Source organism: Arvicola amphibius, chromosome 4 (assembly GCF_903992535.2).
Source record: "Arvicola amphibius chromosome 4, mArvAmp1.2, whole genome shotgun sequence".
Classification (NCBI taxonomy): Eukaryota; Metazoa; Chordata; class Mammalia; order Rodentia; family Cricetidae; genus Arvicola; species Arvicola amphibius.
This window is the reverse complement of record NC_052050.1, coordinates 146314313-146334418: the sequence shown is the minus strand read 5'-3', so window position 1 is coordinate 146334418 and position 20106 is coordinate 146314313. Positions and strand designations below refer to the sequence as shown.

The following is a 20106-nucleotide window of genomic DNA, read 5'->3' as shown; positions in this document are numbered from 1 at the left end:
ACCTGGAAAGTGTCTCAATGAGAGATTGTCCACGTTGGCTGGTCTGTGGGCATGCCTGTGGTGGGCCATCTTACTTAAGATAACTGATGTGGGGAGACCCAGCCTACTGTGGGCAGCGCCATTCCCCAGGCAGGAGGGTCTTAACCTGTACATAAGTGGAGAAATAGAGCTTAGAACAAGTAAGCAAGTAAACACGTAAGATTCACTTCTCTCTGCTCTATGAGTGAGGCTGCTTTAACATCCTGCGGCAGTGACTCACGTGATACGATGGACCATATCCTGGAATTGGAAGCCGACTGAATCCCTTTCTCCCTTAAGTTGCATTTTGTCAGAGTATTTCATTGCAGCAATGGAAATGAAAGTAAAACACTCACCCGCCAGGCAGATGAGCACCACCTGCTTTAGTTGACAAAAACATCAGAGAGGGACTTGGGGCTTCACTGCAACCTCCACAACTGTCTTACATTCCAGCATTCAGTCCATCCCAATTAAAGTCTCGTAGCAACAGATTTAGTGAAGCTGTGCACTAATTTGCATTAAAACTCCGCAAGAACTAACGGACAATATGGGTGAGGCATGCTCCTCGGTTACATGTGTCCCTTGCGTACAAGACAAAAACAGTTTTCTACCATGGGATCTGAAAAGTGCTGGTTTATCAGGTTACAAATCATTGATGAGGCAGCAGAAGATGCTCAGAAACTCTGGGATTAGGAAGCCAAATTACACTCCAACTAGATGCCATATATTCCCACCATCAGCACTAGGAAAGGGTTATCTCTTGTTGAGTTGTTGACCAGTGGAATACCATAGACTCCTTCTTCACCACAACTGGAACAATACAGGCTATTACCAATGTTATTGGTTACTGTCCACAACTTGATGGTAAGCTACTACTGCTGAAGACATCACATATTCAGTCATTACAACATGTACTCAACTGGAAGCTTCATGCCTACTGGATAGCTTGCTTAGTGCTAGAAGGTGCTAAGCACACTCCTGGAGGAGAAAAGTCATCATCAGCTTCACACAGTTGTGAACACTGAGAGATACATTCAAAGGCCAGGCTGCAAGATCTGCCCTCTGGCGCAGTAGTGGCATGACTATTTGAGAGTAACCAACAACCTTTTCATTGTATTGAAGGCCACTCCATGAGGTGGAACTTATACCTGCCACTCACTGTCAATAAGATCAAGAATCTGAGCCGGGCGGTGGTGGCGCACGCCTTTAATCCCAGCACTCGGGAGGCAGAGGCAGGCGGATCTCTGTGAGTTCGAGGCCAACCTGGTCTACAAGAGCTAGTTCCAGGACAGGCTCTAAAAAAGCTGCAGAGAAACCCTGTCTCGAAAAACCAAAAAAAAAAAAAAAAAAGAATCTGTGGCTAGATAGGTCATGGTCCTGAGTAGAAAATCTATGATTAGTCTGCTAAATGGATACAGCATTAACAAGATGCCTAATGATTTATTGTTATACCTATATATAGGTCAGTGCATCTCTCAGCCTTCATCACTTCATCTTCCCGTGAATGGCAGTTAAGACAGAGAGCCACAAGTGGTCAGTGCACAAAGAACAAGAGACTCAGGAGTGCTCAGCCCTAAGTGGGACATCTATATCATACTTCTCCACCTAAAGTTCAGGGGTCTATATGGAAGAGGCGGCAGAAAAATATAGAGTCAGGAGTGATAGATGACTTCAAGGAAACTCTATTCCAGATGCAACAAGCCAGATAGATGTACATATGAAATCATAGCAATTATGACAGCATGCACAAATCTTGCACAAATTCAAGCCAGACAAAATCTCAGCATGGAGGACGGGAGGTCTCACCTCCTAAATGAGGAGCTATTGACATTTGATTGTTGCTGAGAGAGGGAAAGTCATTTTTGGTGGTGTGAAACCTGGTATAGCACATTACAGAGCAAGCTCCATACCTAGGAATAGTGTGCCAGCACAAACTGGACGGGTAGGTTTAAAAGAGGAGAAAGATGGGCTGGAGTGATTGCTCAACCGTTAAAGGCTAGGCTCACAACCAAAAATATAAAAGAGGAGAGAGAAGGGGAAGGAAGAGATGTTGAGGGGGTTAATGTAGTCAAAAAACACTGTACAAAATTTTCAAAGAATTACTAAAAATATTATTTTAAAAAAGCAGAAAAGTAAGCTAATTCTCAATCCAGGGCGTCACTGAGGAGACCAGGTCTAACAGCGTTTGGGTGAGGGACTGAGGCCAAAGGAAGGGCCTTGAAACACTGCAGAATGAAGCAGAATACTAAAATTAGAGAAAAGATGAAGTAAAATGATCTTATGTGTGCATATAATTAATAAAGACTACTGTTATGAATCATAACGTAAATGTCCAATATGCAGGATTATCTGACATGCCACCCCTGTGAAAGGGTCATTCAACCTGCCCCAAAGAGGCCGTGACCCACAGGTTGAGAACTGCTACTATAGACGATGCAAGCAAGCAACTCACAAAAGTTCCCAAGGGGATTAATAGAAACCAGTAAATTCCAAGGTGTGTGCATGTGTGTACATATACATACACATGTATTATTATATTAGATATTATATACATATTCTAAATACTACAATTAACCAAAAATTTAAAAGAATCAAATTCCTTCTCCCCCACCCAGCTCCCATGATGCCTGGCTTCTTTTTTTTCCTCGGTCATTTTTAGAGATGTAAGTCGGTGGAATGTGAAACAGAAATGCGCATGTTCCAAAGGAGACAAAGCAAGAACTGTCACGCCACAGCTGTGCACCATGTCCTATGTGCAGTGGCAAGAAAAGAAGACACACTCCCCAGAATGTCTCTAGCATAGAGAAAGAGGACTTCCTCAAACACAGAGGAAGGCAGACATATTTTATTAAAGAATTTGGACAAACCAATGTGATGTAATTATTAAATCTAGGAAGAGCCACTTGTGTAATCAAAGCAATTTAATATTAGTCCATTATTTGGCTCATAAGAGAATAAAATGAAATTTGTGTAGATAGCATGAAGGGTTATGAAATGGCAAACTCAAGTTGATGGCTTTTGCTACTGCCTGAGCTTGGACACACAGAGGCATCTCTACTTTTGAACTAATGTTTATGCTACTTAAAAATCCTAGGCAACTATAGCAAATGTCACAACTAGTTAGTGACAGAATATACTAGTCTTTGTATTATGCTAATTATGCTTGAAATGTATAATGCAATGGGATGTTCTTAGAGTCGAACAACTTTGTCCCAACAGAGTAATAATGAATAGACACATATAGGCTAAAACAAGCTGTTGGAAACCATTTAACGACTGCATAAACAGTTATATATTAATAAGGTTGTTGAAAAGTAGTAATATAAAGAAGATGAAAACTACATACCATGACAATACCCGCAACATAGCTTTTATTGCATATTTCACCCGGTGATGTTGCTCCAATATTTTTTGGATGTTTCCTGTAACTACACCATGATGGTTTGACTTTGTATTCATGTAATTACATAGCATAATATATAAGCATTTGTCACCTCTTCATGAAGTTAAAAAAAACTTGAGAAACATATAAAGGTCCAATCTGGATATCTAATAAAGTTTGTAAAATGTTCAAATTATTGTAATTATTTGATATCAAACTTTTTTCTTCACTTAGCTCCCAGATTTGATATTATTCTATTATCTGAAATGCTACCAAGTTTCCCTTATTGTGCCATAACTCCTTAAGTCACTAAAAGTTGAAAAGTAAGGAAAATAATTTTTAACTTGTAGAAGAAGCCATTTTACTCATCTTAAACATAAACACTTATTTAATAACAAATTATCACAAAGCAACCTACACAAATCTATTCCTGTGAAAAAGGGACATGAAATACATCGATCTGTATAGGCAAAATTAAATAAACATTTTTTATATTATTAATTAGATTAGGGTGACATATTCTGTAATAAAATTGATATCACATAAATTAATACAATTCAGGATTTGTTCACATTAAATACTTTAAATATAAAAATATGCCAATATGAAATTGGTCATCATTTTAAACCATTGCCTTCATACGTGAATAAATATGTATATTTATTCAAAGTGTCCTACAGAAAACTGAAGAGTATAATAAATGCAAAAATTGACGTTCGTGGAATTATTAATCTGTTTATCATGCAGAGCACTGTCTACTTACATGAGTAAGTGTGTTATCTCATGGGACTGTAGGGTAAGATAGTCTCGTTTCCAGTCCAAAAGTCTTTGTAAAATGTCATTAGCATCTCCATCAGTAGAAATTTGATTTTTATCTGACCACAGTTCCAAGGAGGCTAAAACAACCGTCAATTCCAGCTGAGTAACCATCTATGAATAGGATTTACAGTATATGCTTACAATACATCAGCTATTATATAAAATATACAGAAGGAAGTTCACTAGAATATTGGGAACATTGAGCTAATAAAATATATTCAAGTCATTAATTTTCCATACTTATAAAATGCAAATTATGTTCAATAATTTTTTATGAAATTAGAATCTGAAAAATTAAAAACTTACTGTGTTGACAAGCTCAATAATCTGGAAAATTTTCTGTGTTACAGCCATAATGTCTGATCCCATATAATCATACTGAAAAAGAAATTTAAGTATTTTAGAATTTATTAAAATAATATGACAGTAAATTTTCAACAGCCAAATTATTTTGGAAATTTAGGACAAGCATAGGTTTATCAAGTATTTCTACTTGTTAAAATTTTTTATTTTTTATTAAAGTTTTATTTTGTCAATGACATGTAAAATGTTATACTAATTATAATACAATCATATATAATCTATTACATAAAGCATAATTATATATAATAAACACTACAATTATACGAATACAATTATATAATAATTTTTAAAATAGTAATTTTTATTAAAAATAAAGACACAAGAACGCACTGGCACTTAGAACAGACACAATGTAAACTTCTAAGACTCTCAAGCAGAAAAGGGACTTATTTTTCTAATCCCCAAGCCCCTACCCTGCTAAATGGTATCTTGGTCGAAATTGGTCTCCAACAGATGATTTCAATTAAGCCCCTTTATATGAATATGCAAATATAAAATAAAATAGCAGCTTCCGTATGGGATTTCAGTTATCTCTTCCATCATGCCCTCCTCTGCCCCACACGCCCATCTCTCCACCCACTTCAAATTCTCTCCACATCACTGAATCTACAGTCTTAACGGATCCCACTTCTCATGCTGCACACATTCATCAGCATCTCCCAGCTACATCTGGGGTGAAACGCAAGCTCCAGCCTTAGGCTGAGATTCAACCACCCTGTTGGGTCCTCCCACAAACCCACACTCCTGGAATGATGGCTATATCCATTCCAGCTACACCAACCCACCTATCACTCAACAAACAGAGTAGCTTATTTCAGAGACTCCCGATTTTGGCTCCCACAACTGTGAGCATATGCTACATTCTTTGCTACTTATCTTAAAATTATCTTTTCTGTGAGCATTGCACAGCGACTGCACCTCCCGGTTTTCCACCATTTCACAGTTTATATGAACCTACATCACAATGCAGTTCTCTTACTGTTTAGCTCTTGTCAAAATTAAATTTTATAAAGCAGATGATATGGGATAAATAACAAACTAAAAGACCTGTGAGCTCAAAGGAAACAAATCATTTCTGTCTCTAAATTTTTTATTAAAAGGAAGGAAGAGGAAAAAACGGAGAAGAAATGGGGGAGGGTAGGAGAAATGAGGAGGTGAACAGAAAAGAAGAGGAAATAGGAGAGGGAGAGAAAAGGAGGGAAGAGAAGGAAGTGTGATAGGAGGGGACAGGAAGGAGGAAAGAAGGGACATTGACTTACCGAAGATTTTCCCACTATCATGTGCAGTTTTAGACTTTGAGGTAATAGTTGTGAATCATTTTTATCCTGGAAAACAACCAAAAATATTAACTGTTAATGTGTACTGAACTTTCTAAAAGCAAAAGTTAGCATGCAAAGAAGTTAGGGAAGACATATATAAAAAACCATCATCAACACCTAAATATAAAAAAACTATTGCAAAACATAACTTTTGCTTCAAAATGTCCTTGACATGAGAGGTTCCCCATGAAGGCTTCACCTTTGGAAGGAGTCTAAGCACTGGTGGTTGCCGTGAGCTCCTGATGGGTTAGCCAACCACAAGAGGTCTGCTCTAACCACATATGTGAAACACTGAATGATCTCAGTGGGCTGCGGTTATGAATCTCTCTCTTTCTCTATTGTTCTCTCTCTCTCTCTCTCTCTCTTTCTCTCTCTCTCTCTGTGTGTGTGTGTGTGTGTATGTGTGTGTGTGTGTGTGTGTAACGTGTAACAATAACAATTAAAAAAGAAGCCATGAATTCAAGGAATGGAGGGGACACAGGAGGAATTGGAGAGAGGACAGGGAGAGGGAGAATGATGTAAATACATAAAAAATCAGAAGCCCACAGGAGAGTCTTCATCACATTCTCCCTGTGTGTATCTTGCATACTTGTTACTGTCACATGACCTTCTGCAGATTAAAACACTGTGACTTTAAGAGAGGCCTGGAGTGGGAGGTCCTTCTGTCTATGTGTTGCTTTTATTGGTTAATGAATAAAAAAAACTGCCTTGGCCTGTGATAGGTTAGAGTAGAGCTAGGCAGGGAAAACTAAACTGAATGCTGGGAGAAAGAAGGCAGAGTCACAGAGACACCATGTAGCTGTGAGAGGGGAAAGATGCGAGCTACCAGTTGGAACCTTGCCAGTAGGCCATGAGCCTCATGGTAAAATATAAAATAATGGAAATGGGTTAAATTAAGATGTAAGAGCTAGCTAGCAATATGCTTAAGTGATTAGCCAAGCAGTGACTTAAATAATATAGTTTTCTGTGTGATTATTTTGGGAGTCTTGGTGGCTGGGAAATGAACAACAGAGGCCAGTTGGTCTTTCCTTTCTTCTAGGGGTTATGCCTTTGATTTATGCCGTGGGTTCTAAAACATTTTCAAGTGTCTTTATTCTCAATAATGGTGCAGTCATGGCTGCTTATGGTATAAGATTTTGTCTATGGCTCATTTTATTATGTAAATACATATTATCTTATAATGATATATAGTACCCATCTTCTTGCTATTTTTTTAACAGTTTTGAGAAATTCATATGTCACTTTCAGAGAAAACATAGTCTTTCCTATGGCAAATCTTACAGTCCCATAAATAAATTGTATTTCCATTTACTTAGTTCTTTATTAAATCAGCACTTTGCAGTGTGTGTGTGTGTGTGTGTGTGTGTGTGTGTGTGTGTGTGTGTGTACAGCATTTCTACACTCTCCCCGCTGTTTATAGGAGTTTGGTGGATTTTTATATTTCATATAATACTCGCTACAGGTGTATTTCCATCATTGGATTCAGGAGTATCACATAAACTGCCAAGGAATCCATTATCATAATGGGGAGAGTGATAAAGGGGGATGTCCCTGAGTTTATTAAACTTTAACAAGAGAGCAATCGGTATTGTGTCACTGAGTGTCATATTTGATTAGGTTTTGATTAGGATAGTATTTCTCAGAGGCAAACCCCACACTATTACACTCTATTTGAGTGTCTATATCAAATGAACATTGAATTTTATTATCCTCTTTTACTACACAATGGATAAGATGTGATTAAAACAAATGGGGGTGAAATAATTCATTCCATGGGAAAGTTTGTTACATTCAGGAAATAGAAAACTCAAAAGGCTTAGTAAGTCCCTGAAACTGACCAGATCCATTAAATTTCTCCTTTTCCAAAATGTATATGCCATAAAGCCAGCTGAGAGACGCTCTCAGTTCAGCCTATGTGGGAATGGTATTTCTGAGGAATGTTGTTTAAATTTTGCCTTTAAATTCCAACTGTTACCCAAATACTTCAAAGTCATTTACAGCTATGTATTCCTTCTGCCTGTATAAGTATACGCTGAATCTGTTTGGAATTAACGGATCTCTAAGAAAACCATTTTAATTCTTACTACGATGCTTTGGATGGCTCAATGTACCTTGTACCTGTTTTTCCTTTGTGACTCTTTTGTGGTTCTGACTCACCAATGCCTATGTGTGGGAGAGGAAGACCATTTGGTAGAAGCAGTGAAGCCTTGAAAGCAGTGCCCCTCCCCAAACCCCATCGGTTGGAAGCCACACCAGGTGGTAAGAGCTGATTGTGCCTTTGTGTGTTCTGAGTCAATAAGGCCAGAGAAGCAATCATCTCCCTTATGAGACTCTTGTAGAAGATTAACTAAGACAGAAGTTCTTCCCTCCTTTTCACTACTGTGCAGAATGAGATCAGCTGAACCTCTTCGAAATAAATCAGGCCCTCTCTTGGGCCTTCATCAATGCAGCATGGCAGCAAGTGTGCATTGCTTGGAGGAGGCGCAGACAACCTGAGCTGCCTAGAAGAGACACCCTCTATTCTGCCGAGCTCCTTGCAGGAGCAGTGGGCTCAGGTTTCCAGCCCTTGTTATTTATTATTGCTAGCCACTCCTCATGCTATGGTGATATTTTAAGGTGGCTCAGCTGTCTTTGAGTCATCATTTCTGTTTCTGTAAACAGCCCCTCACCCACAGTCCTGTAGGGTTCACTCAATTGGACCTCGTCAGTATCCATACTTGGATCTGTCATTGGAATCCTATCTGGAGTGTTCAGACCTCCCCAGAAACAGTGACACATAATAGCAAAAAGTGGTGCTACCCCAAAGTAGGTGGATCCTCCCACTAATTAAGATAACCCCCCATAGACATGCCTAAATGCTGACTGAAATCTAGACAATCTCCCTCCCTCCCTCCCTCCCTCCCTCCCTCCCTCCCTCCCTCCCTCTCTCTCTCTCTCTCTCTCTCTCTCTCTCTCTCTCTCTCTGAGACAGGTTTTCTCTGTGTAGCTTTGTGGAGCCTGTCCTGGAACACTTGCTCTGTAGACCAGACTGGCCTCAATCTCTTACCGAGACTCCTTCTCCAGGTGGCTGGAGACTGTGTCAACTTGGCAATTAAAGCTAAGCATCAGGAGTAACATTGTGAGAATTAACCCTATCCAGGGAGGCCTCCACCCGGGCACTGAGAGAAAGGGAACTCTGTAATAGCACATGGCATGGGCTCAGCGCCTGCTTTAGGAGGTCCTATCACAACCAGAAGTCTTCAAGCACAGCTTATGTTGGGCAGATTACAATGTTGTAATCTTACAGACACTTCCATCTGCAGCTAGGTTGTAGGGCCCAGCCCTGAGTTATGCTTTTTGAGCAACTAAATGAGTTCACAGGGGCCGAGAAATACAGATGCAATTGTCATAAAACAAATTAGACACCCATCCTCTGGACAGCTGACGCCAAAACCATCCTCCCAAGGCAACGTGATAAATGCCTATTTCTTCTGATGGGAGGAAAGGGCTTTGCATAGGCAAGCAGATCTAATAAACAGGTTTCAAAAGGTACAACACTTCAGCAAACTTAAAATTCTAACTAAGTCAGAAGTGTCTCTCTATTCTCTTTATCTTTCTATATTGGCCTGGAGAAACTGTTCAGTGCGTACCCATCTTACAGTCACACTTGGGTGATGAATGAGGCAGAACCCCTCAACTAAATTTATTCCTTCTGTGTAACTTAGTATTTCCAAGGTAAACTTACTAGTGAATCCTATTTAAGTCATAGTTTAATTGGTTCGAAAGCTTGCTAATATTTCTTTCCACCTCTGGTAACACAGAAATGATTGCCTATTAGAAAATATGTCCGATTAACATAGAAAGCTACATAAGAAACACTGAACGTACTTTGAGCAGACTACTTTCATTGTTCAAAAGATTTTAATAACAAATGTTTCCTTTGAAAAATACCGACGTGAAGATGTTACAACTAGATCATACAGCAGGAAATGTGAAGTAGGATCCTAGGTGACTTATTAGCAGAGAACAAATCTATGGAATGTACTATTTATACTCATTAGTCTAGTCTCTCTTCGTGACTGATGAGCAACGGGAGGGATTCCAAAGTGTTCCTTACCACCAAAACTCCTATGGTTACCTGTGCATTGAAATGACCTTTATCGAGCTGGTCTGTTTGCCAAATACGACTGTAATTTTTTGCTAACGTTGAATTGCCATTTTTCACTTGATAAACTATGTGCTCAAATCTTGCTGAAGATTCCAGTGGTTCAATTCCATAGGTGATATTTTCAAACTGTAGGAATCCCCTGAATTCAGAAAGACAATCATTATCAAAACCATGTACAATGTCCCTCAAGCTACCGTCCTAAATGTGAGAACTAAGAAACCACCGTGAAACAAATGGTTTCGTGCATTTTTCCTGTTTGTGTTTGCAGGCAACACTATTTAAAACTGCCACTATTGGTCTTAATTTTGAAGTATAGTTCAGGGTAGCCTCAAACCTTGGATCCTCTTGCCTCTGCTACCAAGTGCTGAGACTGACCGTATGCATACATCACCCTAGGCAGCACTGCACTCCTCGTAATAGGCAGTATTAGAAACCAAGGTCTATTGAGGTGCAGAAACAGTGGGACAAAATTAAAATCTACTTCATGTGTTCCTGGGAATAAGAGGCATCCGAGCAGCACAAGGTGGCTGTGAACATCATCGCTCTGTTCTTGAGGCATCTTCCCTGGATAAACTTTTCATGTTTCCTACAGTAACGAAGAAATAGAAGGTTGCCAAGGGGGTCGTAACCCATAGGTTAGAAGCACTGCATTAAAGCGTTCTAAAGTTCTCATTTCTCAAACCATCCCTTCCTGCCCAGCATCCTGGAAACACCTCCTCTCAGGTGGCCTTGGCTGAGTTAGTGTGAGTGACAGCTTAGGTCTACATGTTAGCACAGATAAAAGGTCATCGGAAAAGAAACTTTCAGAGTCCCGCTGGTGGCTCCTCTTGAATTGTATCTGCTCGTCACGGCTTTGCTTTAAAGTGTATCCTTCTGTGCTTTTGCATAATCGTTCTCTAGGATGCTATTACCTGAGGCCAGAGCAGATGTTGAGTGTCACAGTGGAATTTGGAAATTCATCAACATACCCTTGGTAATGGCAATGTGTCTGCAAAACAGATCACACGGGTGAAGACACAAATTCTTTTTATAATAAAAGAAAACTGTTGTCAAATATTTTAGAAGGTTCATGATAGCAAAAGATGTGATAATATTAAATCATGAATTGTGTAGAATTTTCAGTGTAAACTCTCAGGAAGTAAGATTTGGGGCCCTCTCTTTACTTGTGAGTTTTCTCCATTTTTCTATCTCTTTCCCAGGACATTTCAATGTATAGAAGTCATCCATATAATAGGTCACAGTCCCTAGGAGGTAAACATTTGAATTGGGGTCAACATGGGTCTTGGAAAGCAGCACCATGATAGAGTTTTCCTAGGACGTGCAAAGGTCCGGGTTCAGTCTCAGCAACCACAAACGATGTCTTAAAGGGAGATGTGGTCTAATCATGCTGGACATCCTTATAACATATAAGATAACAAATATTAAGACATCTAATTCTTACCGTAATGTGTGAAGAGTCAGTATACAAAGATCCATTTTCGTTATAAGTATAAACCAAAAAGTCCTGGGATAAGAATGAGCTAGAAGGAAACCAACAGATAGAATTTCAGCCATCATTTAAAACGCATAAGCACAGTAATAAAATAATGTTTAGTGCAATGGATTTATATAATAGCATGATTTAATAACACTAATTTTAGTGTGGTATCATTGTTGATATTATTTTTTTAAAAAAAAACTGATATATGGGCAGAGCCAGGAGAATTTAACCCTGGGACAGCACTGTCAGGTATTTCTGGTAGAGAATAAATGACTAACTGAAGATTAAAACACCATCATGATATTTTAAAAACCCTGAAGAGTAGCGATAATCTTATCAAAATTTCTAATCATGTTTTAATAGAATACATTGTAGAAGGAAAGGTAAGGTTGGCAGACACCATGGATGAAGATAACTTCTGCAGCCTTCTTCAGCCACAAAGCAAAAATGAAGACAAGCGACATATCTTTGTTGCTGTGCGACTTTGTGGTCCCTGAGGCTGCAAAGAGGCCACCTGGTTCCTCTTGTAAGAGAGGTTGAGAAGATGTGATGACGGCATAAAAAGATTGATTGGTGCTTTGAACTGTTGGTGGGAACAGAGATGGATGAAAATTTCAAGCTAACTGTTTTTTAAGGACAGAAACATTACTGCAAAGCACTGAGAAGCTGAAGCTGACACGGGAGATTTTAATATACAAAACATACTGAGGAAGACTGTTTTAAGTCCTATAAATAATTAGTGCACCATAAAACTGACACTACCTGAATTTCTCAACAATAGGCAGTTGAGTACTAACTATTTGACTTCAGAAATCCATGCAATTTACCATGCTTGGGTCTAATTGAAGATTTCCAAATACATAATTCATTTCTCAATTTAAAATATAAATCTGAAAAATTAAATACAAGAGCCTCATACACTTAATATTCAGGACCTAACAAATCCTAAATTGAAAAGTTGATTGACCATCATACTACTGGATTTAAATACTGCATATAAACTTAAAAGAGTAAAAACTAAGTATAGATATTTACTTTTTCCAAAAGAAAAAATACATCTTACTATTTCCTGAGATGCAGAGAGTGGGATTTCCCATCAATTGTAATGACATAAGCCACCTAAAATAGAACAAATTGAAAGATAATTTCATAATGCCAGCATATGCAACATAAGACACTACTTTTGACCCATGTCTATCATAGAGGGGTCCCATTGTTTTTTTTGACTTGTGGCAAAAAGGCATGCACTGTAGCATTTGGGAGAATGACATCACTTCCATAAAAAGCCAATTTACAAAACAAGAAAAAGAGATGCTAGAAAGATGGTTCAGTGGTTAAGAATACTTGTTACTCTTTCAGAAGACCACAGTTCAGTTCTCAGAATCCATACAACAGTTTACAACCATATGTAACTTTAGTTCCCGAGGATCTGATGCCCTCTTTCCGCTTGCACTGGTACCAGGTTTGTGTATGGCACACATACATGCATTTAGGTACATTTATGTATACATAAAATAGAAATAAATAAAATTCTTAAAAATTATTAAAGAAAAAAGAAGTGGTGAGAGTCCTGGTGCCCCTTCAAAGGCACACTCCTTGGGTCCTAAAAACCTTCCAGCATGCCCTACTGAAAGGCTTCACTATTCACAACAGAGATATTCTGGGCAAGGACTTGAGAGATACTCAAGGTCCATACTATCCCATTCCAAAATTCTTGACTGTAATAAAACTGAAAATTTTGTTTTTTAATTAAAATATAAAAGAATTTAAAGTTGTTGAAGAAATCATATGACTGCAGAAAGGTTCTTTAAACTGGGGTGGGGGTCTTAAAAAAGACACTATTTTTCACTCAATAAAACTATCTCAGCACATTAAAAATGACCATATTCTTTAGAATATATTGCATTAATTAGTAAGATTTTAGAGTTGGTTGACTTTGGAAGAGTGTGATTTAGTGTGTTGCTTGAAATGTTTAAAAAGGAAAATATTTGGGAAACTATAATTTTAGAATTACTGATATTTTATTAATTTCTTTTATTAGAAATACATACATTTTTAATAAAAATAAATAAGCAATGATGGAGGGTTATACTATACAACAACCAGTGAACAAATAGCAATTTATAAATACATGCATATTATAGTACACACATCTCAACTCTCAACATGTAAAACTATAAAGGGATTAAAAAATAAGCCTAAAAGACCAAGCAGACAAGAAGCCAAGAGCAATCCCTCAGCCCAGGGGCAGGGCTCCCAAATATCAGGAACTGAGTACAAATCACCCTCCTCCATGTTACACAAACCCAAGCAAGATGGGAGGTGATTGCAGAGCCACTGTTCATGACTACAGATGGAGATCACACCAACCCAGCGACTCACTTGTAAGTTAAACCACCAGAACCTGTGAACTTTGCCGGAGACATGGGGCAGTGTTGCTGATGACCAGACACTCCCAGGAAGTTCAAGAACACACAGTTTTAGAAGGGAGGCTCCTAACCCAGATCTGGGGCAAAGTTGATACCAGCGCCCCCTTATGACCCATGCTAAGCAGTATATCAGATCCAACACACTGTTCTAGAATAAATGAAGAATCAAGACTGTGGTGATCTATCTTATGAAACTATTCCTTATGCTGGAAGAGACTGGAACGTCTGCTGGACCTTGGTCTCCGAGCCTCAGGCTCTTGCCCTCTTTCCGCCCCCTCTTCCGCAGTGTTCCCTCAGTCTTAGGTGTGGGAGGGTTGTGGGACTGAATTATACTCCTGTCCACAGAAGAATGCTTTACTATGCCTGTGTGTTTTCACGCTCATTTTTTTGAAAACAGCAAATAGAACAAAAATGTCCTTATACAGTAAACATCTGCATTCATGCTGGAAATAACACTCATTAAACAACACAGAAAACCGACTACAAGGAAGGAATGGGGGGTTATTTTACAGAAATCTGTAAGGTTTTGCAAGGGATTAAGTTACGCACCCTGACTGGTCCACCTCACTCAGGTACCAAACAGTACTGCAAACATACCATCAGTAAACAACATGCTTATGCTTTTTCCAGCACTGATGGTGGATATTTGTTGTAAGAATGCTTTAGACCCGTTGGTTGTACACATACACACACACACACACACACACACACACACACACACACACACACACATACACACACTCCTCTTAGGGTTACAACCAAGGCCATGCATTAATTTAGTATGTAAAAGCTGATTTCATGGGAAATACCAGGCAATTAAAGTTAATTAATTGTTATTCTGTTCTCTTACAGGCAGGTTAAATAAATAAACAGGCTGAGTACACAGTAAGCTAATTCCTTACTAAGACCTCAGGGTATATGCTAAATTCTGCTTTTGGGTCCAGCAAAAGTTCTAGTCTCTTAGAATATAAGCAACATTTTCACAACATTTTGGGCTGACTTCACCCCCTCCCCCACAGTTAACAGCTCTCCTCTGCAGGTATCCCATGACTCTGGCATCTCCAGCATCTTGGGGTCTCCAAGGCAACCCAGGCTTCAACTTCACAACTTCATGCAATGTACTCTCTTCTAGGCCTCCACTCAGGGACACCCCCAACTCAAGCCTGGCCCCAGAAGCATTCCTTTGATGCAGAGGCAATTCCCATAACCTGTTTCTTCTGTCCTTAACTCTAAAGCCAGAAGAACATGGCTGAAGCTGCCAAGTTATGCTGTTTGCTCGAGCTGGAGCATGGCCCCCTTGGTCAACTACAGCTTCACCAGCTTTCTGTTATTGCTTCCTTCACTGCCTAAGTTTGGATGTTTTAGAACTTGCTCTGTAGACCAGGCTGGGCTCAAGCTCAGAGATCTGCCCGTCTCTGCACCACACCTGGCTCTAAGCCTTTCTTCAATGACTTTTCACAAGTTGGAAATTTACCTGGATGAGATCCACCTGCCTCAGCCTCCCCAGTGCTGACATTGAAGGCATGCGCCATCAACTCGTTCAAAGCTTTTCTTTAGTTAACTCCTCATTATAAATCTTCATTAGAGTTGCTACCAATGCATGACAGTCTATATTAGGCTGTTTTGACGGAATCCTCAACATTCTTCACTTTTGTCTTGGGCAAATTGTTTGGACAAGGGCAAAAAGCAACCACTTCCCGCATCAAAATATCACAAGAATAATCTCTAAGCAACATACCAAAATTCTCCTCTTCTGAAACCTCTTGAGGTAGCGCCCACCCCCCCCCCTGCCCAATTCATGAAATTACATTCAGCGCCATCTTCCATGTTCCTATTAGTATGGCCCACTAAGCAGTGCTTAAAGTTTTCTGCTACTTTCCTAACCCAAAGTCCCCAAAGTCCGTATCACTCCAAACAAAATATGGTCAGGCCTATCACAGCAATATCTCACTTCTAGTACCATTTTTTTTCTTAGGGTTTTTTTTTTTTTTTTTTTTTTTTTTTTTTTTTTTTTGGTTTTTTGAGACAGGGTTTCTCTGCAGCTTTTTTAGAGCCTGTCCTGGACCTAGCTCTTGTAGACCAGGCTGGCCTCGAACTCACAGAGATCCGCCTGCCTCTGCCTCCCGAGTGCTGGGATTAAAGGCGTGTGCCACCACCGCCCGGCTGTCTTAGGGTTTTTATTGCTTTGAAGAGACACCATGACCATGGCAACTCTTATAAAGAAAACATTTAAATCGGGTGGCTTGCTTACAGTTTCGGCGGTTCAGCCCATTACCATTATGACAGGGAGCTTGGCAGCATGCAGGTAGACATGGTGCTGGAGCTGAGAGTGCTACATCTTACAGGCAACAGGAAGTCAACTGACTGTCACATTGAGGGAAACTTGAGCAAAAGAGGCCTTAAGACCACCCCCACAGTGGTCTCCAACAAGGCCACACCTCTTAATAAGGCCACTTCCTTTGGGGGGCCATTTTCTTTGAAACCATCACACTACCTTTGCTACATTTTATACCAGCCCAGGAACACTGCTTGCTGCTTTATTTGCAATAACCAAAACTTGTCAGCAACCAGCGTGCACTTCAGAAAATTAACTGATTAGCAAATCATGGTCCATTGAAGCAATGCAACATTATTTAACAATAGAAAGAAAGTAGCAGTTATGCCATTAAAGGGCAGGATAGAATCTTGATTACATATTTTTTTTTTTTTTTGGTTTTTCAAGACAGGGTTTCTCTGAAGCTTTTTTAGAGCCTGTCCTGGAACTAGCTCTTGTAGACCAGGCTGGCCTCGAACTTACAGAGATCCGCCTGCCTCTGCCTCCCGAGTGCTGGGATTAAAGGCGTGCGCCACCACCGCCCGGCTTTGATTACATATTTTTAAGAGAAAGAAAACATCTTTCGTACACAGTCTACATACAACACCAATGTGATCGTAACGCATTCGAAAAGAGGCAAAATCACTAAAACTAAAGTGAGATGTGGCCATCAGGGTTTGTGTGTGTGTGTGTGTGTGTGTGTGTGTGTGTGTGTGTAGCACACGAGAATTTAGTGTACACGAATGTCAGAACGTGTAGCACCAATGAGTTGGAACATGCACTCAGGACAGGATATTCTCTGGCCAGAAAAAGACTCAAGAGCATGCTATGATGGGAAGACAGCATGGAAGTGTACAAAAATCAGAGTTCAACAGGTCTAAAGCAATCAGGAAGTGAAAAGTGAAGAGAAATCAGTAAAACTTGAAACATGAAGCAATAAAATAATTTTGGGATTTTTTTTCTTAAACCTTGCTTCTTCTGTCACATCTCACTAACCAAATTGGCAAGCATGCTGATTACAAACAGCAGAAATGAAGTCAATGATGCTGACACACATGCCACAGACATCAAAGGGCAAACAGACAGCAGCACCTGTGATGTGCTTGAGTAACTACAGTTAAGCTGATTAAAGCTACATCAATGGCACAACTCAACAAGATAATTTGAAGAACTTAGACCCCACTGTGGAAATTGAATGCTGATTAAAAACAAAAAGATAATATTTTCCCTGAAAAGGCAGCTTAGAGGAGTGAGAATTTGATGGTGACTGTCTACAAGATGTCCCTAGCCCTCACACGTACCACTGAAGAGGGACGTGAGTAAATAGCCACGTTCTGATTGGCTCGAGAGCGTGCTGAGATGTAGGAAGAAAGATGTGGATTCTGCGCAGCCCAGAAAGAGCTGAGAGGGACATACCTTGCTTCTCTTACCGCATGCCCCTTTTGCAACCAACTTGGAGCCAATAGAAACTTCTTCCAATTAGAAAAGGGTAAGGAGGGTGCCAGAGGCCCCCAGTGCTGTGGCAAATACTGCCATCATTTCGAATGGAGCGTCCTCCAGTCCTGCCAAAGGCCCGGGAGTCAGCTGCACAGCTGTCTCATTCACACAGTTTAAGGTTGTGCTATACCCCAGCGCCACCGATATACAGATATACAGCATCCTTGTGAGTCCAGAATGACTCTGTAAGTGTGGTCTGCTTCTGGAACCAGCAGAACAGCCACACACCGTTGTGGTAGCCTCACTAGCATGGTTGTCCCCATCTTTGAGCAAGAAAACTATCCCAGGAGAACATCTGAATCTACAAATGCCTGAACTGTCGTGACATCTGCCTCAGAAAAGACCAGCAGACTGTCCCACTTCTTGTGATCTGGACCCACTGTCTGGGCAGTCTTCTCCCCTGGGGAGTGGAGCTACTGGTCAACGGCTTGCCAAGTCCTATAGCCCATGCCACAGGTGTGCTGGGGCATTCTCAGTTTTTGCTGTCATTATGCCCCACTTCACAGAGTTCATGTTGCTGTTGTATTAGAGTTTGGTTCAAATTTCCTGGAGTCCAAGTTTTCACTATGCTCTTTTGCTTCCCAGTTCCCAAAATGACATACATCTAGACCAAAAGGAAGGAAGATCTTTAAAGGAAATGGCATCTGGAGTATGACTGACAGAGATGATGACCGCCTGTCATGTAGGAGGCTTGGGCTGGGTCTCTAGCACCTTGAAAGGAACAACAAAGATGTCCCCCATCCAGTTAGAGCAGATGGAGGGGATGGCATACAGATTGTTATAGATTATTGGAAACAATATATCATAAATTTAATATCTTATAAGAAATTTCCAAATTCCTAGGACATGCACACCTTCCCAAGATTTAATCTTGATATAATTAGACCATGAAGAGAACAATAACAACAAACTGATTCAGTAATAAAATATACTGAGATGAATGAGATGGCTCAGTAGATAGAGCACTTGATGTGCAAGACTCATCCAAGCTCAGCCTTTGGAATCCACGCAAAGGCAGAAGGACAGAACCAGCTCCTCCAAGTGGTCCCTGACCTTCACATGTGTGGTATGGCATAGATGCCTTCATGCCACACATACGTGATAAAATATAATAAAAATAAATTTAAAGTTATAAGTATCTATATTAGGGAGTAAGACTCGGCAGGTCATGGTATCTGGGAACCAGAGTTTAGTTTCCCAGCCCTATATAGTGGAAAGAGGGAACCAACTCCTGTAAATTGAACTCACAAGGAATACACACACGCAAAAAAAAATTTCAAATTATTTCATTAGTCAGATTTTTCCTTTGTTCTGAAAATATATAAGAAAACTTAAAGGGGAGAATTATTTTTTTCCCTCACGATGCCTATGGTGAAGATTTCATTTCCAAATCATAACGTTCTTCTCTTTAAAAAAGCACCAGACCGGATGCCCCACTATTTCATTCTACATAGATCTGCAACATTAATAGAAATTCTTCTTAAATTATACCAGAAAAGGCATTGTCAAGCTGAGAATAACCATGGTAATCAAGCTAGACAACAGGCAGAGAGAACCAGAAATATGGATAAAGGCACTACCAGCCAAAACTCTGAATGAACATATGTGCAGAAATCCTAAAATATGCTGGCAAGGCCCATCCAGCCACACATTAAGAAAGATTTATCCACTATAATCAAATGTGATTTTATCCCGGTGATGCAGGAATAAATCAATAAATCAATAAATGGGATAAAGCATAAATGACAGATAAAAATGCTTCATCACACCAATAAGTATAGAAAAGGCATGAGCCAAAATTCTATATCCTTCACAGTAAAACAGACCAGCAGAAATCTGGAAGGAATGCTCATCAACACATCTAGGGCATATAGAGGGGTATGCGTAATAATCCAACGGATAGCATTGTATTAGCTGGGGAAGCTTTGAAAGCTTTCTCTGTAAGGACTGGAACAAGATGAAAATGGTCACTTTCATCACCATTTTTGTTAAGTATTTGGAGTCCTGGCCAAAGAAATCAAACAAGAGAAAAAAATACAGATCATCCGAATTGGAAAAGAAAAAAGCAAATTGCCACTGAGTGCAGATGACATGATTGTATACAGAGGAAGCAGTACAAGAGTCAATAAAAAAAATCTGGTAGGAGAAACACATGAATTTATTTTTTTTCATGATATGGAAATCAACAGAGAAAATTATAAAGTGTTACTGTACCTAGAATGATTATCTTAAATAATACTCAAAGAAGCAATCCTATTTACGATAGCTACAAAAAATAAAATGTCCCAGGAAGATCTGACCAATGGGATGAAGGAGCAGACGCTGCGACACTTTGGTG

At 39.7% G+C, this 20106-nt stretch overlaps 1 protein-coding gene across 1 annotated transcript in view; it reads right to left on the bottom strand.

The window, feature by feature from the left end:
* LOC119811635 (disintegrin and metalloproteinase domain-containing protein 18-like) overlaps positions 1–18864 on the bottom strand; it is a 52552-nt gene extending 33688 nt beyond the window's left edge. Inside the window, 10 exon segments of the mRNA XM_042054927.1 lie at positions 3365–3446; positions 4164–4330; positions 4526–4597; positions 5842–5907; positions 10019–10187; positions 10960–11036; positions 11490–11568; positions 12592–12647; positions 17268–17403; positions 18701–18864. Of these exon segments, the coding sequence (XP_041910861.1) occupies positions 3365–3446; positions 4164–4330; positions 4526–4597; positions 5842–5907; positions 10019–10187; positions 10960–11036; positions 11490–11568; positions 12592–12647; positions 17268–17403; positions 18701–18864 (1068 nt within the window).
* Between the last annotated feature and the right edge of the window lie 1242 nt (positions 18865–20106).